Genomic DNA, 14,113 nt, shown 5'->3' on the forward strand with positions numbered 1-14,113 from the left:
AAATGGTGCTGGGAAAACTGGAAATCGATATGCAACAAAATGAAACTGAATCCCTTTCTCTCGCCATGCACCAAAGTTAACTCAAAATGGATCAAGGAGCTTGATATCAAATCAGAGACACGGCGTCTGATAGAAGAAAAAGTTGGCTACAATCTACATACTGTGGGGTCGGGCTCCAAATTCTTCAATAGGACACCCATAGCACAAGAGTTAATAACTAGAATCAACAAATGGGACTTACTCAAACTAAAAAGTTTTTTCTCAGCAAAAGAAACAATAAGAGAGGTAAATAGGGAGCCTACATCCTGGGAACAAATCTTTACTCCTCACACTTCAGATAGAGCCCTAATATCCAGAGTATACAAAGAACTCAAAAATTAAACAATAAGATAACAAATAACCCAATCAACAAATGGGCCAAGGACCTGAACAGACACTTCTCAGAGGAGGACATAAAACCAATCAACAAGTACATGAAAAAATGCTCACCATCTCTAGCAGTCAGAGAAATGCAAATCAAAATCACCCTAAGATACCATCTCACTCCAGTAAGATTGGCAGCCATTATGAAGTCAAACAACAACAAGTGCTGGCGAGGATGTGGGGAAAAGGGTACACTTGTACATTGCTGGTGGGACTGCAAATTGGTGCGGCCAATTTGGAATGCAGTATGGAGATTTCTTGGAAAGCTGGGAATGAAACCACCATTTGACCCAGTTATTCCCCTTCTTGGTCTATTCCCTAAAGACCTAAAAAGAGCATACTACAGGGACACTGCTACATCGATGTTCATAGCAGCACAATTCACAATAGCAAGACTGTGGAACCAACCTAGATGTCCTTCAATAGACGAATGGATAAAAAAAATGTGGCATTTACACACAATGGAGTATTACTCTGCATTAAAAAATGACAAAATCATAGAATTTGAAGGGAAATGGATGGCATTGGAGCAGATTATGCTAAGTGAAGCTAGCCAATCCTTAAAAAACAAATGCCAAATGTCTTCTTTGATATAAGGAGAGTAACTAAGAACAGAGTAGGGAGGAAGAGCATGAGAAGAAGATTAACAATAAACAGGGATGAGAGGTTGGAGGGAAAGGGAGAGAGAAGGGAAATTGCATGGAAATGGAAGGAGACCCTCAGGGTTATACAAAATTACATACAAGAGGAAGTGAGGGGAAAGGGAAAAAAACAAGGGGGAGAAATGAATTACAGTAGAGGGGGTAGAGAGAGAAGAGGGGAGGGGAGGGAAGGGGCGAATAGTAGAGGATAGGAAAGGCAGCAGAATACAACAGACACTAGTATGGCAATATGTAAATCAGTGGATGTGTAACCGATGTGATTCTGCAATATGTATACGGGGTAAAAATGGGAGTTCATAACCCACTTGAATCAAAGTGTGAAATATGATATATCAAGAACTATGTAATGTTTTGAACAACGAACAATAAAAATTAAAAAAAAAAAAGACTTCGGAGTTAGACCAGAAACCATGCAACTTCTAAAAGAAAACAAAGGATCAACACTCCAACATATTGACACAGACAACACTTTCTCAATAAGATCTCTAAAGCTCAGGAAATAATGCCAAGAGTTAATAATTGGGATGACATCAAATTAAAAAGCTTCTGCACAGCAAAGGAAACAAAGAATATGAAGAGAGAACTTACAGAATGGGAGAAAATCTTTGCCAGCTACTCTTGTGATGGAGGATTAATATCCAGAATATATAAAGTACTAAAAAAAATTATGCCCCAAACCCCCCAATTAATAAATGGGCAAATAAACTAAACAGACACTTCTCAAAAGAAGAAATTCAAGTGGCCAACAAACATATGAAAAAAATGTTCAATATCTCTAGAAATTAGAGAAATGCAAATCAAAACTACTCTAAGATTTTATCTCACTCCAGTCAGAATGGCAATTATCAAGAATATAAGCAATAATAAGTGTTGGTGAGAATGTGGGGAAAGAGGTACACTCACACATTGCTGGTGGGACTACAAATTAGTGCAACCAATTTGGAAAGCAGTATGGAGATTCCTCAGAAAACTTGGAATGTAACCACCATTTTATCTAGCTATCCCACTCCTCGGTTTATTTCCCAAAAAACTTAAAATCAGCATACTACAGTGATGCAGCTACATCAATGTTTATAGCAGCTCAATTCATAATAGCTGAACTATGGAATCAACCTAGATACCCTTCAACAGATGAATGGAAATGTGGTGTATCTATACACAATGGAATATTTACCTAGCCTTAAAGAAGAATCAAATTATGGCATTTGCAGGTAAATGGATGGAGTTGGAGAATATCATGCTAAGCGGAATAAATCAATCCCCAAAGACCAAAGACCAAATGTTTTCTCTGATATGTGAATGCTGATCCATATTGGGGGGGTTGTTGGGGAAGAATGGAAGAACTTTTGGGTTGGGCAGAGGGGAGTGAGGGGAGGAGAGGGAATGTGGTGTTGAGTGGGAAGTATGGTGGAATGAGATGGACATTATCACTTTATGTACATGTATAATTGCATGAACAATGTGACTGTATCATGTACAGCCAGATAAATGAGAAGTTGTGTTCTATTTGTGTACAAAGAATTGAAATGCATTCTGCTGTCATGTATAACTAATTAGAACAAATTTTAAAAAGATGAAATTGAAAAAAAAAGAATACAAACAATAATAAATGCCAGAGAGGATGTGGAGAACAAGCAGCACTTTTACACTGTTGATGGCTTGCATATCAGTATAATCACTCTGGAAATCAATGAGGAGGCTTCTTAAAAGACTAGGTGTGGTAAGCCATTCTTATAGACCGTGGCCGCCATTAGAAGATTGCGCCGGCTTCCACTGTGGCCTGTGATAAACAACTCCTTTTTTGGAGAGTTGGCACGCAATCCCTTACCACCCTATGAGAGAGATCCACGTGGCAGCTTGGGATTGCTATGCAGGAGGCTTTATTAGGCTGTGGTTGGGCGCTCGGCGGGGGGTCACTAGAAGATGATACATGAAACAAGGCCTGAATAAACTGCTGAAAGAAGAATCCTGTGTCGTGTTTTCCCTTGCCGGCGAGGGGTCGAGACAACTAGGAATGAAATCACCACATGACCCAGCTCTTTGATATTTACCCTAAAGAGTTGGTGATCTTACTATAGTGATACATGCATATACATATTTATAACTTCACAATTCACAATAGCAAACTATGGATCTAGCCTAGATGTCCATCAATGGATGAATGGGTAAAAGATTAGCTAATAATAATAATAATAATAATATCCATAATGATAACATTCATAGCTTATATTATCGAGTACTTACTATGAATCAGATAGTTTTCTAAGGTCTTTTTATTAACTCAATTAAGGCTTTTTCAATCCTATAGGATAGTCACATGTTATTGTGACTTCATTTGATGAAGAAAGAAGTCTCAGTTGAGTAACTTGCTCATATCTACACAAAGGAGTTTAATTTAGCCATAAAGAAGAATGAAATGATGAAATGATGGGTGACAGGTGTATTGTACAACTCACTGTATTTTAAACTTTTATGTAACAAAACATTTGTATCAAAATAAAAATATGATCTACAAAAAGGAAGAAAGAAAGAAACAAAGAAAGGAAGAAAATAAATAAAGAACGAAAGAAAGAAAAAAAGAAAGAGAAAGAAAGAGAGAGAGAAAGAAAGAAAGAAAGAAAGAAAGAAAGAAAGAAAATGTGTGCTGCATATACAAAGTACAATGTGATTGGAGCCCCCTGAATTTGTGTAGTGTACAACCTGCCTGGCCCTTTCTAGCAGATACTGTATTTGGAACACACATGAAAAAATAGAATACAAAAGAAAATGAACCGATTGTGGAAGTAAAAGAAAAATGAAAATGGGGACATAAAATAGGATTTATTTTAAAAGCCGAATTTAGCCACAGGAGTGTTTCAGATTTAGTTTTAAGCCATTTATATGATAAAAATCGATCAATTCTTGGTTTTAAGATAGAAATAATCTCCTAAGTTTTTATTAAAGAGGCTACTCTCTGTAAAATGATGGAAAACTTTTTATTCCCACAACAGACACAACAGTGAATTTGCTAGGGTTATTTTAATAGGCTCTTCATTAAAGGCTGTGTATCATTCTCTAATTCAGTAAGAGTAATTCCGTGGATGGAGTGGGGTAGGTTAGTACAATGCATTTCATATACCCAACTATCTCTTTGTTGCTCTGGAAATGATTCACAACACCATTTAGAATATTCGGAGAAACAAATAATACTTAAATATTGTCTTTCTCAGATGGGCTTATTTATTGATCTATTTTGTGGTGTTGGGGTGTGGAACCCAGGGCCTGGTGCATACTAGACAAGGGTTTTACTACTGAGGTACACCCTCAACTCACTGGACTTTGATAAGAAGCTTTTTTGTATGAGATTGCACAGATTATTGTGCTTTGGAGGTCAATCATGCAGGGAAGGATAAAGAGTTCACTGTATAAATAAAAGGAAAAGGAAAAAAATAAATTAGACATAAATTAAGACTATATTGAAATGTATAGTTCCACAACAGGCTGATGATTAACATTTGCCCTCAAGCTGTTCGTAATCTAGGAAGGGTGTGAGTGCATGTCAAGACAGCCAGATTAGCAAATAATAATAATAATAATAATAATAATAATAATAATAATAAAAAATAATAATAACAACAACAAGAATAATAATATCCATAATGGTAACATTCATAGTTTATATTATTGAGTACTTACTATGAATCAGATAGTTTTCTAAGGTCTTTTTATTAACACAATTAATGCTTTTCAATCCTATCGGATAGTTATATGTTATTGTGACTCCATTTGACTGATGAAGAAAGAAGTCTCAGTTGAGTAACTTGCCCAGAGTCTCACAGCTCCTATATCATAGCATTGAGACACAAACCTAGTCAGGTATTCCTCTTAGAATGATACACCCAATTTAGAATGATTGATGTTTTGATAACTAAAAGAAATGGGAATATTTCCTAAAATAAAGACAATTCTAATCTTAAATGCCTTTTCTCATGTAGAATTATTTCCCGGAATAGAAATAAAACTAACTCTAAATGCTATCAGTGGAAAAAACATCACATCCAATACTGAGTCAAGGGCTAAAACTTCAAACATTTGTTCCCATTAAGCAAATTTCCAACTGCATTATATTTGGGGGACATAAGGTTAGATCACCTGTGTAGATTTTTTTCTGAAATATTCTTTTATTTTTGTCAGTGTTATTGGGGGAACACTTTGTTCCTTGGTAATTTTGCAATTTGACTAAGAATAAATTCTAACAAAACTTTTGTGGGTTAGCAAATATCACAGGATGTTCTAGGGTCACCTCTGCTGGGCTTCTTGATCTTTGCAGATACTTTGATATTCAAAAAACTATGTACTGAATGGCAAACACATGTTAGCCTAGATATATATTTATATATTTTTTGAGGAGCATCTGCACACATGTATTTTTAACAAAGTTGGAGAGTTAAGATGTCACGGATATAAAACGCCTGGTCCCCTTTTCTTGACCAGGTCTTGATTTCAGAGTTGAATTGGCTTTAGAGAATTAATTAAATAATGAAGAATCCTGGTAAAAATTCTAAGGAAGGAGTGAGTAGAAAAATAATAATATGTACTCTGTACTTCATGACCTACCTACTTATCTCCCTTCAAATGCCCACAGAAATATTTTACTATGATAGTTTGGCTAGAAAACACTATATATCAAATGAGCTAATATGTTAGCCCAGGTAAATGCTTGTTGGGAGTCAAAACAGCTAGCAATGTCATGTATTTGTGAAAAGCTTATAGTTTTTTGACATGTTTTTTCCTCATGAATCCCCTGTATCTTCTGACTTAACAACCACACAATTTGCTAAACTAGGTTTCTGCATATAATTACAGACATAGAAACTAAAGTCCAGAGTCAGGGGAATTGTTCAAGAACAAATACTTCAGAGTTTTATCATTGATATTGAAACCTAAGATGAGAGCTAATTTCAAGTCAAGAGGCAGCTTCCTTAAACCACAATTTTGTAATTCCAAAGAAGTAATTTTTTTAAAAAGTTACTAGAAATTGAACTCTGGGGTGTTCAACTACTGAGCTACATCTCTAACTCTTAACCTTTTAATTTTTTTTTTTTATCTTGAGACAGGGTCTCAGTAAGTTGCCTGCACTGGCTTTAAACTTATGATCCTCCTGTCTCAGTGTCCAGAGTTGCTGGATTACAGATATGTGCCACCATGCCCAGTGTGTGGTTGATTCTAGTGGTACAGACTTGCCAATGGACTTTAGGAAAAGTAAACAAGGGAATCAGTCCATCAGGCTGGTGCTATAAATTATGTAAAGTTATGAATATCTGCTGCCTCTCTACTATTCCAAATGGTGGTAAAAGAGCCTTAATTTCGCATTTCACCAAGTCACTTCAGGAGGGATTCTGAGAGTATTTAAACATACGTTTAAAAAAATGATACTGATAGTATATTTATTTGTTCAGAGGAATATTTGGGACTTACATGAGTTATGTTTTTTACTCTAAACAAAAAGGTGCTACATAACCAGAGTCTAAATTCCAAACTAGAGAAAATATAAATGCATATTTTTAAGTAGATATCATTCACAGTTTTAAAATAGGAAAAAATGGAAATAAAGAGCTTTCTCCCCAATATTAATCAATCAAATATGCCCACCCTTGCTCATATCTGTATCTATTATTTCTGCTTTTTTAGGAAAGGAAGAAGAAAAAAGATAAGAGTTATTTTGATGAAGAGTAAGAATATTGAATTAAAACAGTCTACACATCTCCCTGGCACCCATATTTTAAAAAAATCTACAGGAAATATAGGCAAAATAGCTTGAAGAGAAAAAAAGGGACAGAATTAGTTTTCAAAATATTTGGGCTTTTCACAATGATAAATAGCAATAAATATCAAAACAAAATCCTCAGAATGTTCTATTTGACAAAGATAATGTGAAAAGACAAAAAAATTTTGAATGAAAACCAGATTATCTAAAACAATAAAAATATGTCAATACTTAAATTCTACTCAATAACTACCCACATAACAATATATGTTGAAAAAGGGATGGTAAACAAAAAAGATGTACAGACAGAAAATGATCACATTCATGAAAATAAATAGGCCCATTGGAAATTCATTCACTTAGGGAATATTTATCGAGACATTTTATTTTCTAGGCATCATTTAGACAAATGCAAATTAAAAACAACCTATTAAAATATAAAACCAATGAGAAAAATAAAGTAATACCAGCAATGCTGAGGAAAAATAGCTATACATATCTGTTTGCATTGTAAATTGGTTCAGTCTTTTTCTGGAAAATAATTTGCTCATATATTAAAAGAGTTATAAAAATGTTTTTACCTTTTGACCTACTTATTCTACTTTTGGGAATAAACCTCAAAGGCATAACTTAAAGAAAAAGTAATTTTACAAAGATAAATATAGTATGCTATTCTTAATAATAAAAAACTGACAAAAAGCACACAAGGCTGAATATGCATATTCATAACAAAAATGAATGTGTATTTGTAAATTCACAAAGATAGTAAGATAATTACATTCACTGATTTATTCAATAATTATTTATTAGGCATTTATGTGGGCCAAGCCCTGTTCTAAGGGCTAGGAATAGAATGCAGAATGAATGACACATGATGTCCATCAGGATTTCTTGCAGCCTGCTCAGTGACACTGTGCAAAGTAGAAAAATGTGGCTTATCTGGGCATGTGTAGTCTCCATGGGTGCAAAGCTTGCCAGAAGAATTCCTCCTTTTGCAATGTAATAAGCACCTTTGCACGAGGGAGAGAACAGCAGCCAGGACTCTTGGTTCAAGAGTAGAATGTGGGCTGGACTCCAGCCCTCCTAACCCATCACTGGACATTCTGGCTCAGAGAATGCAGTTGGCACAGCAACACAAGGTAGCTCTGGCTCTTCCAATTTAGGAAGGAAAAAAAAATACATTGAATAAATAAATGCACCAATGAGTTTATAGCTACAAAGATAAGTGCTCCCAAACAAGGCAATATAGTTCAAGAAGAGCGTATAGCAAGGTATCATGTGCATTATGATGAACACCCCAAATGACCTGTAGAGGTCCCTAGAGTGGGAGAAGGCAGTAAAACCTGAAAGAAGCGGAGATCCAGATAAAGGAGGTGGTGGGGGATATCCAGACTGAGGTAACAGCATGTGCACAAGACTTCCTGTGTTTGGATGGAGGATGGCACATTCAAAGAGCTGAAGGAGAGCAGCAGGATGTCTGGACTGAAGGTACAACCTGAAGTAGAGAGGTCAGCAGGGCTAGATTCTGCAGGATTTGTAAGTCAGGTTAAGAATTTTGCACTTATTTCTAAGAATGGCATGAAAGCATTGACTGACTTTAGGTAAAAGGAGAGTGACATGATCAGATCTGTCCTTCCAAAGGATTGCTTGGCCACTTGCAGTAGGTCATTGCAGATGTCCTATAAGAGGTGGGAGTGGTTTGGACTAAAGGGGTAGCAGTGGAGAAGGTAAGATGCCAGTGATTTGAAACACACATAGGAGGGTGAGATCAGCTGGTCTTGGAGATAGACGGGGCATGTAGGTGAAATAGAGGGAAGTATCAAGAAAATTCCTCTTTTTTCTCCATTAATATTTCATAAATTCACAATTTAAGTCTTTTGGATAGTATTAGTTTCCTAGGGTTCCTGTAATAAATTACCATAAAATAAGTATCCTACAGCTGCAAAAATGTATTCTTTTGTAGTTCTGGAGGCTATACAAACTCAAGGTGTCAGCAGAACTGTGTTCCTTTTCATGACTCCAAAGAAAAATCTTTTCTTGCATCTGACAACTTCTGGTTGCCCCAGGCATTCCCCCCTGTGGCTGCTTCTTATCTTCACATAGATGCCTCTTCTGTTTCTTATAAGGACAAGTGTTTTTTTGGTTTGGGACCCATTCAGATAATCCAGGATCATATTATCTTGGGGTTCTTATCTTAATGATATCTACAGAGACCCTTTTTCCAAATAAGGTCATATTTACATGTTCGAGGATTAGGATATGGACATACCTTTGTTGAGGTCACTCTTCACCTCACTATAGACATAATGTGCATTATGATGAATGCCCCAAATGACCTTTACATATGCTGTGGTAGGGGCTACCAGAACTTAGCTATGTGCACACATCATTGTCTCCATATATCATTTGGGGAGCACTGAAGGGTTTGTCCTCCATTTCCAAGTGCTAGTTTAGATCATAAGTGTCCCCTGAAAGTTCTTGTGTTAAACTTGGTCCCTGGGTGATGCTATTGGTGGACACTTTAAGAGGTGAGGCCTAGTAGGAGGTCTTCGTGGCATTGAGTGTGTACCCTTGAAGAGGATTGTGAGATCTCTGCCTCTTCCTTTCTTTCTCTTTTTTTTTCCCTAGCAATGAGGTGAGTGGTTTTGCTCTGCCACATGTTCCCGCCATGATGTACTGCCTTACCACAGGCCTAAACACAGTGGGCCAACTGATCATGGACTCAATCCTCTGAAACAATGAACCAAAAGAAATTTTATAATTTTCTTTTTCTGAGTTGATTATCTTTGGTGTCTGTTATGATGATGGGAAGCTGATAAACATCCCAAATAACTTCAAGTAATCACCAAGTCTAAAAGGCATACTGGTCCTTGGGAAGCCTTTGTGTTCCAGAGTGTACTGTGCATACTCTCATCATCAGATGTAATCCATGCATTTAATCACCTGGCATTGAAGTCCCTCATTTACTTAACTCACTTGTTTGTAAGGCATTGAGGGAAACAAATGTATTCACCTTTGCATCCTCATGGCTGGCACTGTGCCTAGTAAAGAAGGGATTCTATGACCTTCTTTGAGGCACTTCACATTAGACTATAAGTGGTCCTGAAAATTTTTTTTGTTTGTTTCTATCAAACCACAGTTAACTTTCTCTCTCTCTCTCTCTCTCTCTGTGTGTGTGTGTGTGTGTGTGTGTGTGTGTTTGTGGTGCTGGAGATGGAACCCAGGGCTTTATACATGTTATATAAGCAGTCCACCAACTGAACTATCGCCTCAGCCCATAATTAACTACTTAATTAATTCAAGATAACTGAATAGCTGATGCACAATTTTTAATGGAGCCAGGATATAAATAAAAACCACCACATATTGTTTAGTTTTCATGTAGCTGCTGGTAACATATAAATTCTTATATTTTAATAGCTCAGTCTGTTGGAAAGACCCATCTGAATAAATTACCTATAAATCAGGAGTAGTTACTATAATAAATGCACACATGAAATATTATGGGGGCAAAGAACAGGGAGCAGCTATTTGTTTTGGGGATAGTTAGAAATGACTTCCAAGAGATGACATATAAATCGGTTCTTGAAGGATGAGTGAGCAGAAATTTTCCAGGGGGAGAATATTCCAAAGTGAGATGGAACTGGTTGGGAATTCTATTGAAACCATAATAGCAATACAAGAGTGAAAATTCAGTCATTTCAAGAATAATGGGATTTTCTTTTCTTTCTTTTTTCTTTTTTTTTTAACAGATGCAGAAGGCAGATAAAGAAGTGGTTAATTATATTGAGGGAATAAGACTTGATACTAAATGTACATGTAAGGCTAACGATGGAGGCAGAACCACCATGAGGCCATCCCTCAGCAGACTCTGGGTCTTTCTTTTTAAAAATGGGGTGCCTGCACTCTTTGGATGTTGATTAGAAATGTGGTCTGGGTTTTCTCCATGGCAGGCTGTAAATCTATATTTTAGTCAGGAATTTGCTCTTTTGGATTAATATATAATGTCCTTGAAAGCCCTCAATTCTTTTCTTTCTTATTTTTTTTCCTAAGGGGGGAAAAACCTTCTTTAAAAAGCTACATGATAGTGCTGTATTTAGCTCATTTCAGCAAAGGTCACGGCATTTCTGAGTAGTAAACACTATGACTAGATCTTTCCAGTGTCTGGGTGTTTGGCAGCCATGCCTCCATCTGGAATAAATGACTGGAACTCCAAGGGTGTAGGACAGCTGTGGGCCTGTGAAGCCTGTGGGCATCTGGAAGAGGCAGATGCATCCTGTTTCTCCTCAGCCACAGCCAGGAAGAGAATCAAGGCAAAACTCTCTCTTGCTCAAATCAGCCAGACTATTGAGCAAGTTTAAAGCCTGTCTGGTCCACAGGTTTTATTTTGGCTTTAGAAACCAAATGGATAAGAGGAGATTTATTGAAGAAGCTGCTGTCAGGAATCTAGGATTACTTTCAGTTGCAGCCTAGCAGCACCTGGATTCTATTCCTAGGATATTTCCTCCTGTGAGGGTAATATCAGCAATTAATATACTTGTATTTGTAAAGCTGTATTCTTTAGGGAATATACAACCCTTGGGAGAGGTCAGCTAATTAATTTCTGCAATGTTTCAGATTAGACTGTTGTGTGTTTTATGACTTTGAAGATAACAGTGATTATTAAGCTGTAAAAATATGAAATCATTTTTGTAAGGAGTCCCACTAAGGAAGTAATAGAAAACAGTCAAAGAACTTGGATATTAAGAAGGATTTTTCACCACTGCCTCAGAGCAGGACCCTCATAGGAGTGTCCACCCAGCTGTTAAGCAAGGGGAAAAATTACAAACACAAACAATATTATCAAAAGAAAAGTAATATGCTTCAACATTCTAAGGAAACCCACATTACTCTAGAGATGATCTGAAATCATCTATATCTCTGGATCAGAGACAACTTCTTAGCAGCTTTGAAGCCAGTGATTGGACAAATGCCTTTCATTTGTGGTGGTGGAAAAGTCACTGGACCCATGAACACGTAGGTTTGAGCATATCTCCCTCAGTGATGAGCTCTTAACCTTGGCAAGATACTGGGTACCTCAGAATAGCAATGCTCTCAATTATGGAATGATTAATAATTGCCCAACAGTAGACTCTTCTCTTCACCTTAAGAACCAGCCTCCCGGTTCAAGAAGCTCATCTTTCACTCAAATCACTGCTACTGACTTCCAATGAGTCTCCTCTATTTCATGCCTGCTCATGTACTATGTCTTTTTCATATAGCTCTTGGAGTGGTCTTTTAAATTGCTATTCAGTTTGTGTTATTCTTTTGCCTAAAATCCTCTACGGGAATCCGTTGTATTTAGAATAAAGCACAAACTCCTTACCATGGCCTTCATGACCTTGCATGGCCCTTGCTCACCCACCGGGCCTTATCTTGCCATAGTATCCTTGTTCACTGTGCTCCACCCATACTGACTTTTCCGCCCCTTGACCAGACAAGGCTGCTTTACCTCTGGGCCTTGGCTGTTCAACCATCTTCCCCATTTCTGAATGGCTCTTTTATTTACTCCTTCAAGTCTTAGGTCAAATAACTTCTGTTCAGAGAGGTCATCCCTGACTACCGTATTTAAAATAGCATCCTCTGCCACTTTCTAACATTTTTTTTCATTCACAGCAATTATCACAATGTGAATTTATCTTGTCTAGTTAATTGTTTTACTATTTATTATAATTCCCCCCACCCCCAAGACTGTCAGCTCTGTGAGAAACAATTTTTTTTTCCTTGTAGTGCTGGGGATTGAACCCAGGGCCTAGTCCATATGAGGCAAGCACTCTACCCAGTTCAAGAAACAATGTTTTTATCTACTGTTTTTACTGAGCATTCTCAGGATTTAGAATAATACTTGACAATCTTAGTATGTACTAGGTACTCAATGAATTTATATTTTTTGGATGAATAATGAATGCATTTAAAGGTAATTATGCATATGGAAGTGTTGAGCCCACAAAATGCTTTAATTTGCTCTTATATTCTTCTTCTTGGGGACTTGTTCTGGGATAAACTTCTCTTGACCAATAGGAAATAATGATAATGATAGTTAATACTTATGAGTTTCAAGTATATATGGGACACTGTTCTAAGTGCTTTTAATGAATTACCTCATTTACCAACCCTCTAAGATATGTACTGCTATTATTATAATTATTAAGATGACTAGACTAGAGAACAGATGGCCAAGTAACAGAGGAAGAAAGCTAGTGAGTGGGAAACTAGGATATAGACTCAAGCAATTTAGTCCCACAGCTATGATCTTATCTTTAACTTACTCAAATACCCTTTGTTAACCTAGCATTCAAGTTTTTAACAATCTGATAACAGCCAACTCTCCCAACCTCTTCTCTCACTAACCTCATTCATTGACTAGTTCATTCATTTATTCATTCGATGCACATTGAATGTTTATCTACCTTCTGCAGGTCACTGACCTAGGACCTAGGACTACACAGCTAAATAACCTAGTATCCTTCTTCAGGTCTTCTGAGATAAGGGAAAGGATGGTTGGAAACATGATCATCCTTATTTTACCAATGCTCTTAGCACAATCAACCCTTTGAAAAACTCAAGCAGGGAGTTTACTTATTTTATAACCTAAGATTGTTCTTTTATGACAAGGGATGGATTTTAATATTTATGAGGTGTCTTCTAGATACCTGATTTCTCCAAACACTGCTCCAGCTTTCAGGGTAACCAGAACTTTAGTACCATCAGGCCCTCCAAGGACTTGGACTTCTCCATGCTTAATGATATACATTTCTTTACCAATTTCTCCCTGTATGCCAAATATAAAGAGAAACACATAGTCATTGTACACTTAACAATTATACCCCAAATTAAGAAATATAAACTCTTCCAGAGGAGCAAATACAAATGAAGGAAGCGCAGGACATGATTGTAAAAACAGTTTTCTTAAGACCTCTGTTACAGAAACTGTTTGGACATATTATATGAAAGGAAATGATTGGAAAGAAAATACTTTGCAACACTTGAGCACTGTAAGCCAACACTGGACACAGTCAGCATACTGCCCGAGGAATGGGCATGAGTAAAGAAAATAACTGATTGGATGAATGATGTACTCTGGTTTTGGTGACCACAGTTGTCCTCTGAAGAAGGTACTTGATCCATCCAAAAAGCACGGACTACAGCCATTCCAAGGTGAATTCTGTCTTTCTGCCTATGCCACTGAGGTCTGATTTTGGGACTCAAGGCACAGGAGACCTTAAAGCTATTATTTTTGCTC

General features: G+C 36.9%; 1 protein-coding gene across 1 annotated transcript in view; it reads right to left on the reverse strand.

Moving 5' to 3' along the window:
* Positions 1 to 14,113, reverse strand: part of Cngb3 (cyclic nucleotide gated channel subunit beta 3) — a 165,518-nt gene that overhangs the window by 21,273 nt on the left and 130,132 nt on the right. The window contains exon 15 of the mRNA XM_046458651.2: positions 13,524 to 13,642. Coding sequence (XP_046314607.1) covers positions 13,524 to 13,642 — 119 coding nt within the window. The remainder of the gene's footprint in view (positions 1 to 13,523; positions 13,643 to 14,113) is intronic.

Source organism: Marmota monax, unplaced genomic scaffold, assembly GCF_021218885.2.
Source record: "Marmota monax isolate L192 unplaced genomic scaffold, Marmota_monax_Labrador192_F-V1.1 WCK01_AAM20220418_F8-fsc00147, whole genome shotgun sequence".
NCBI lineage: Eukaryota > Metazoa > Chordata > Mammalia > Rodentia > Sciuridae > Marmota > Marmota monax.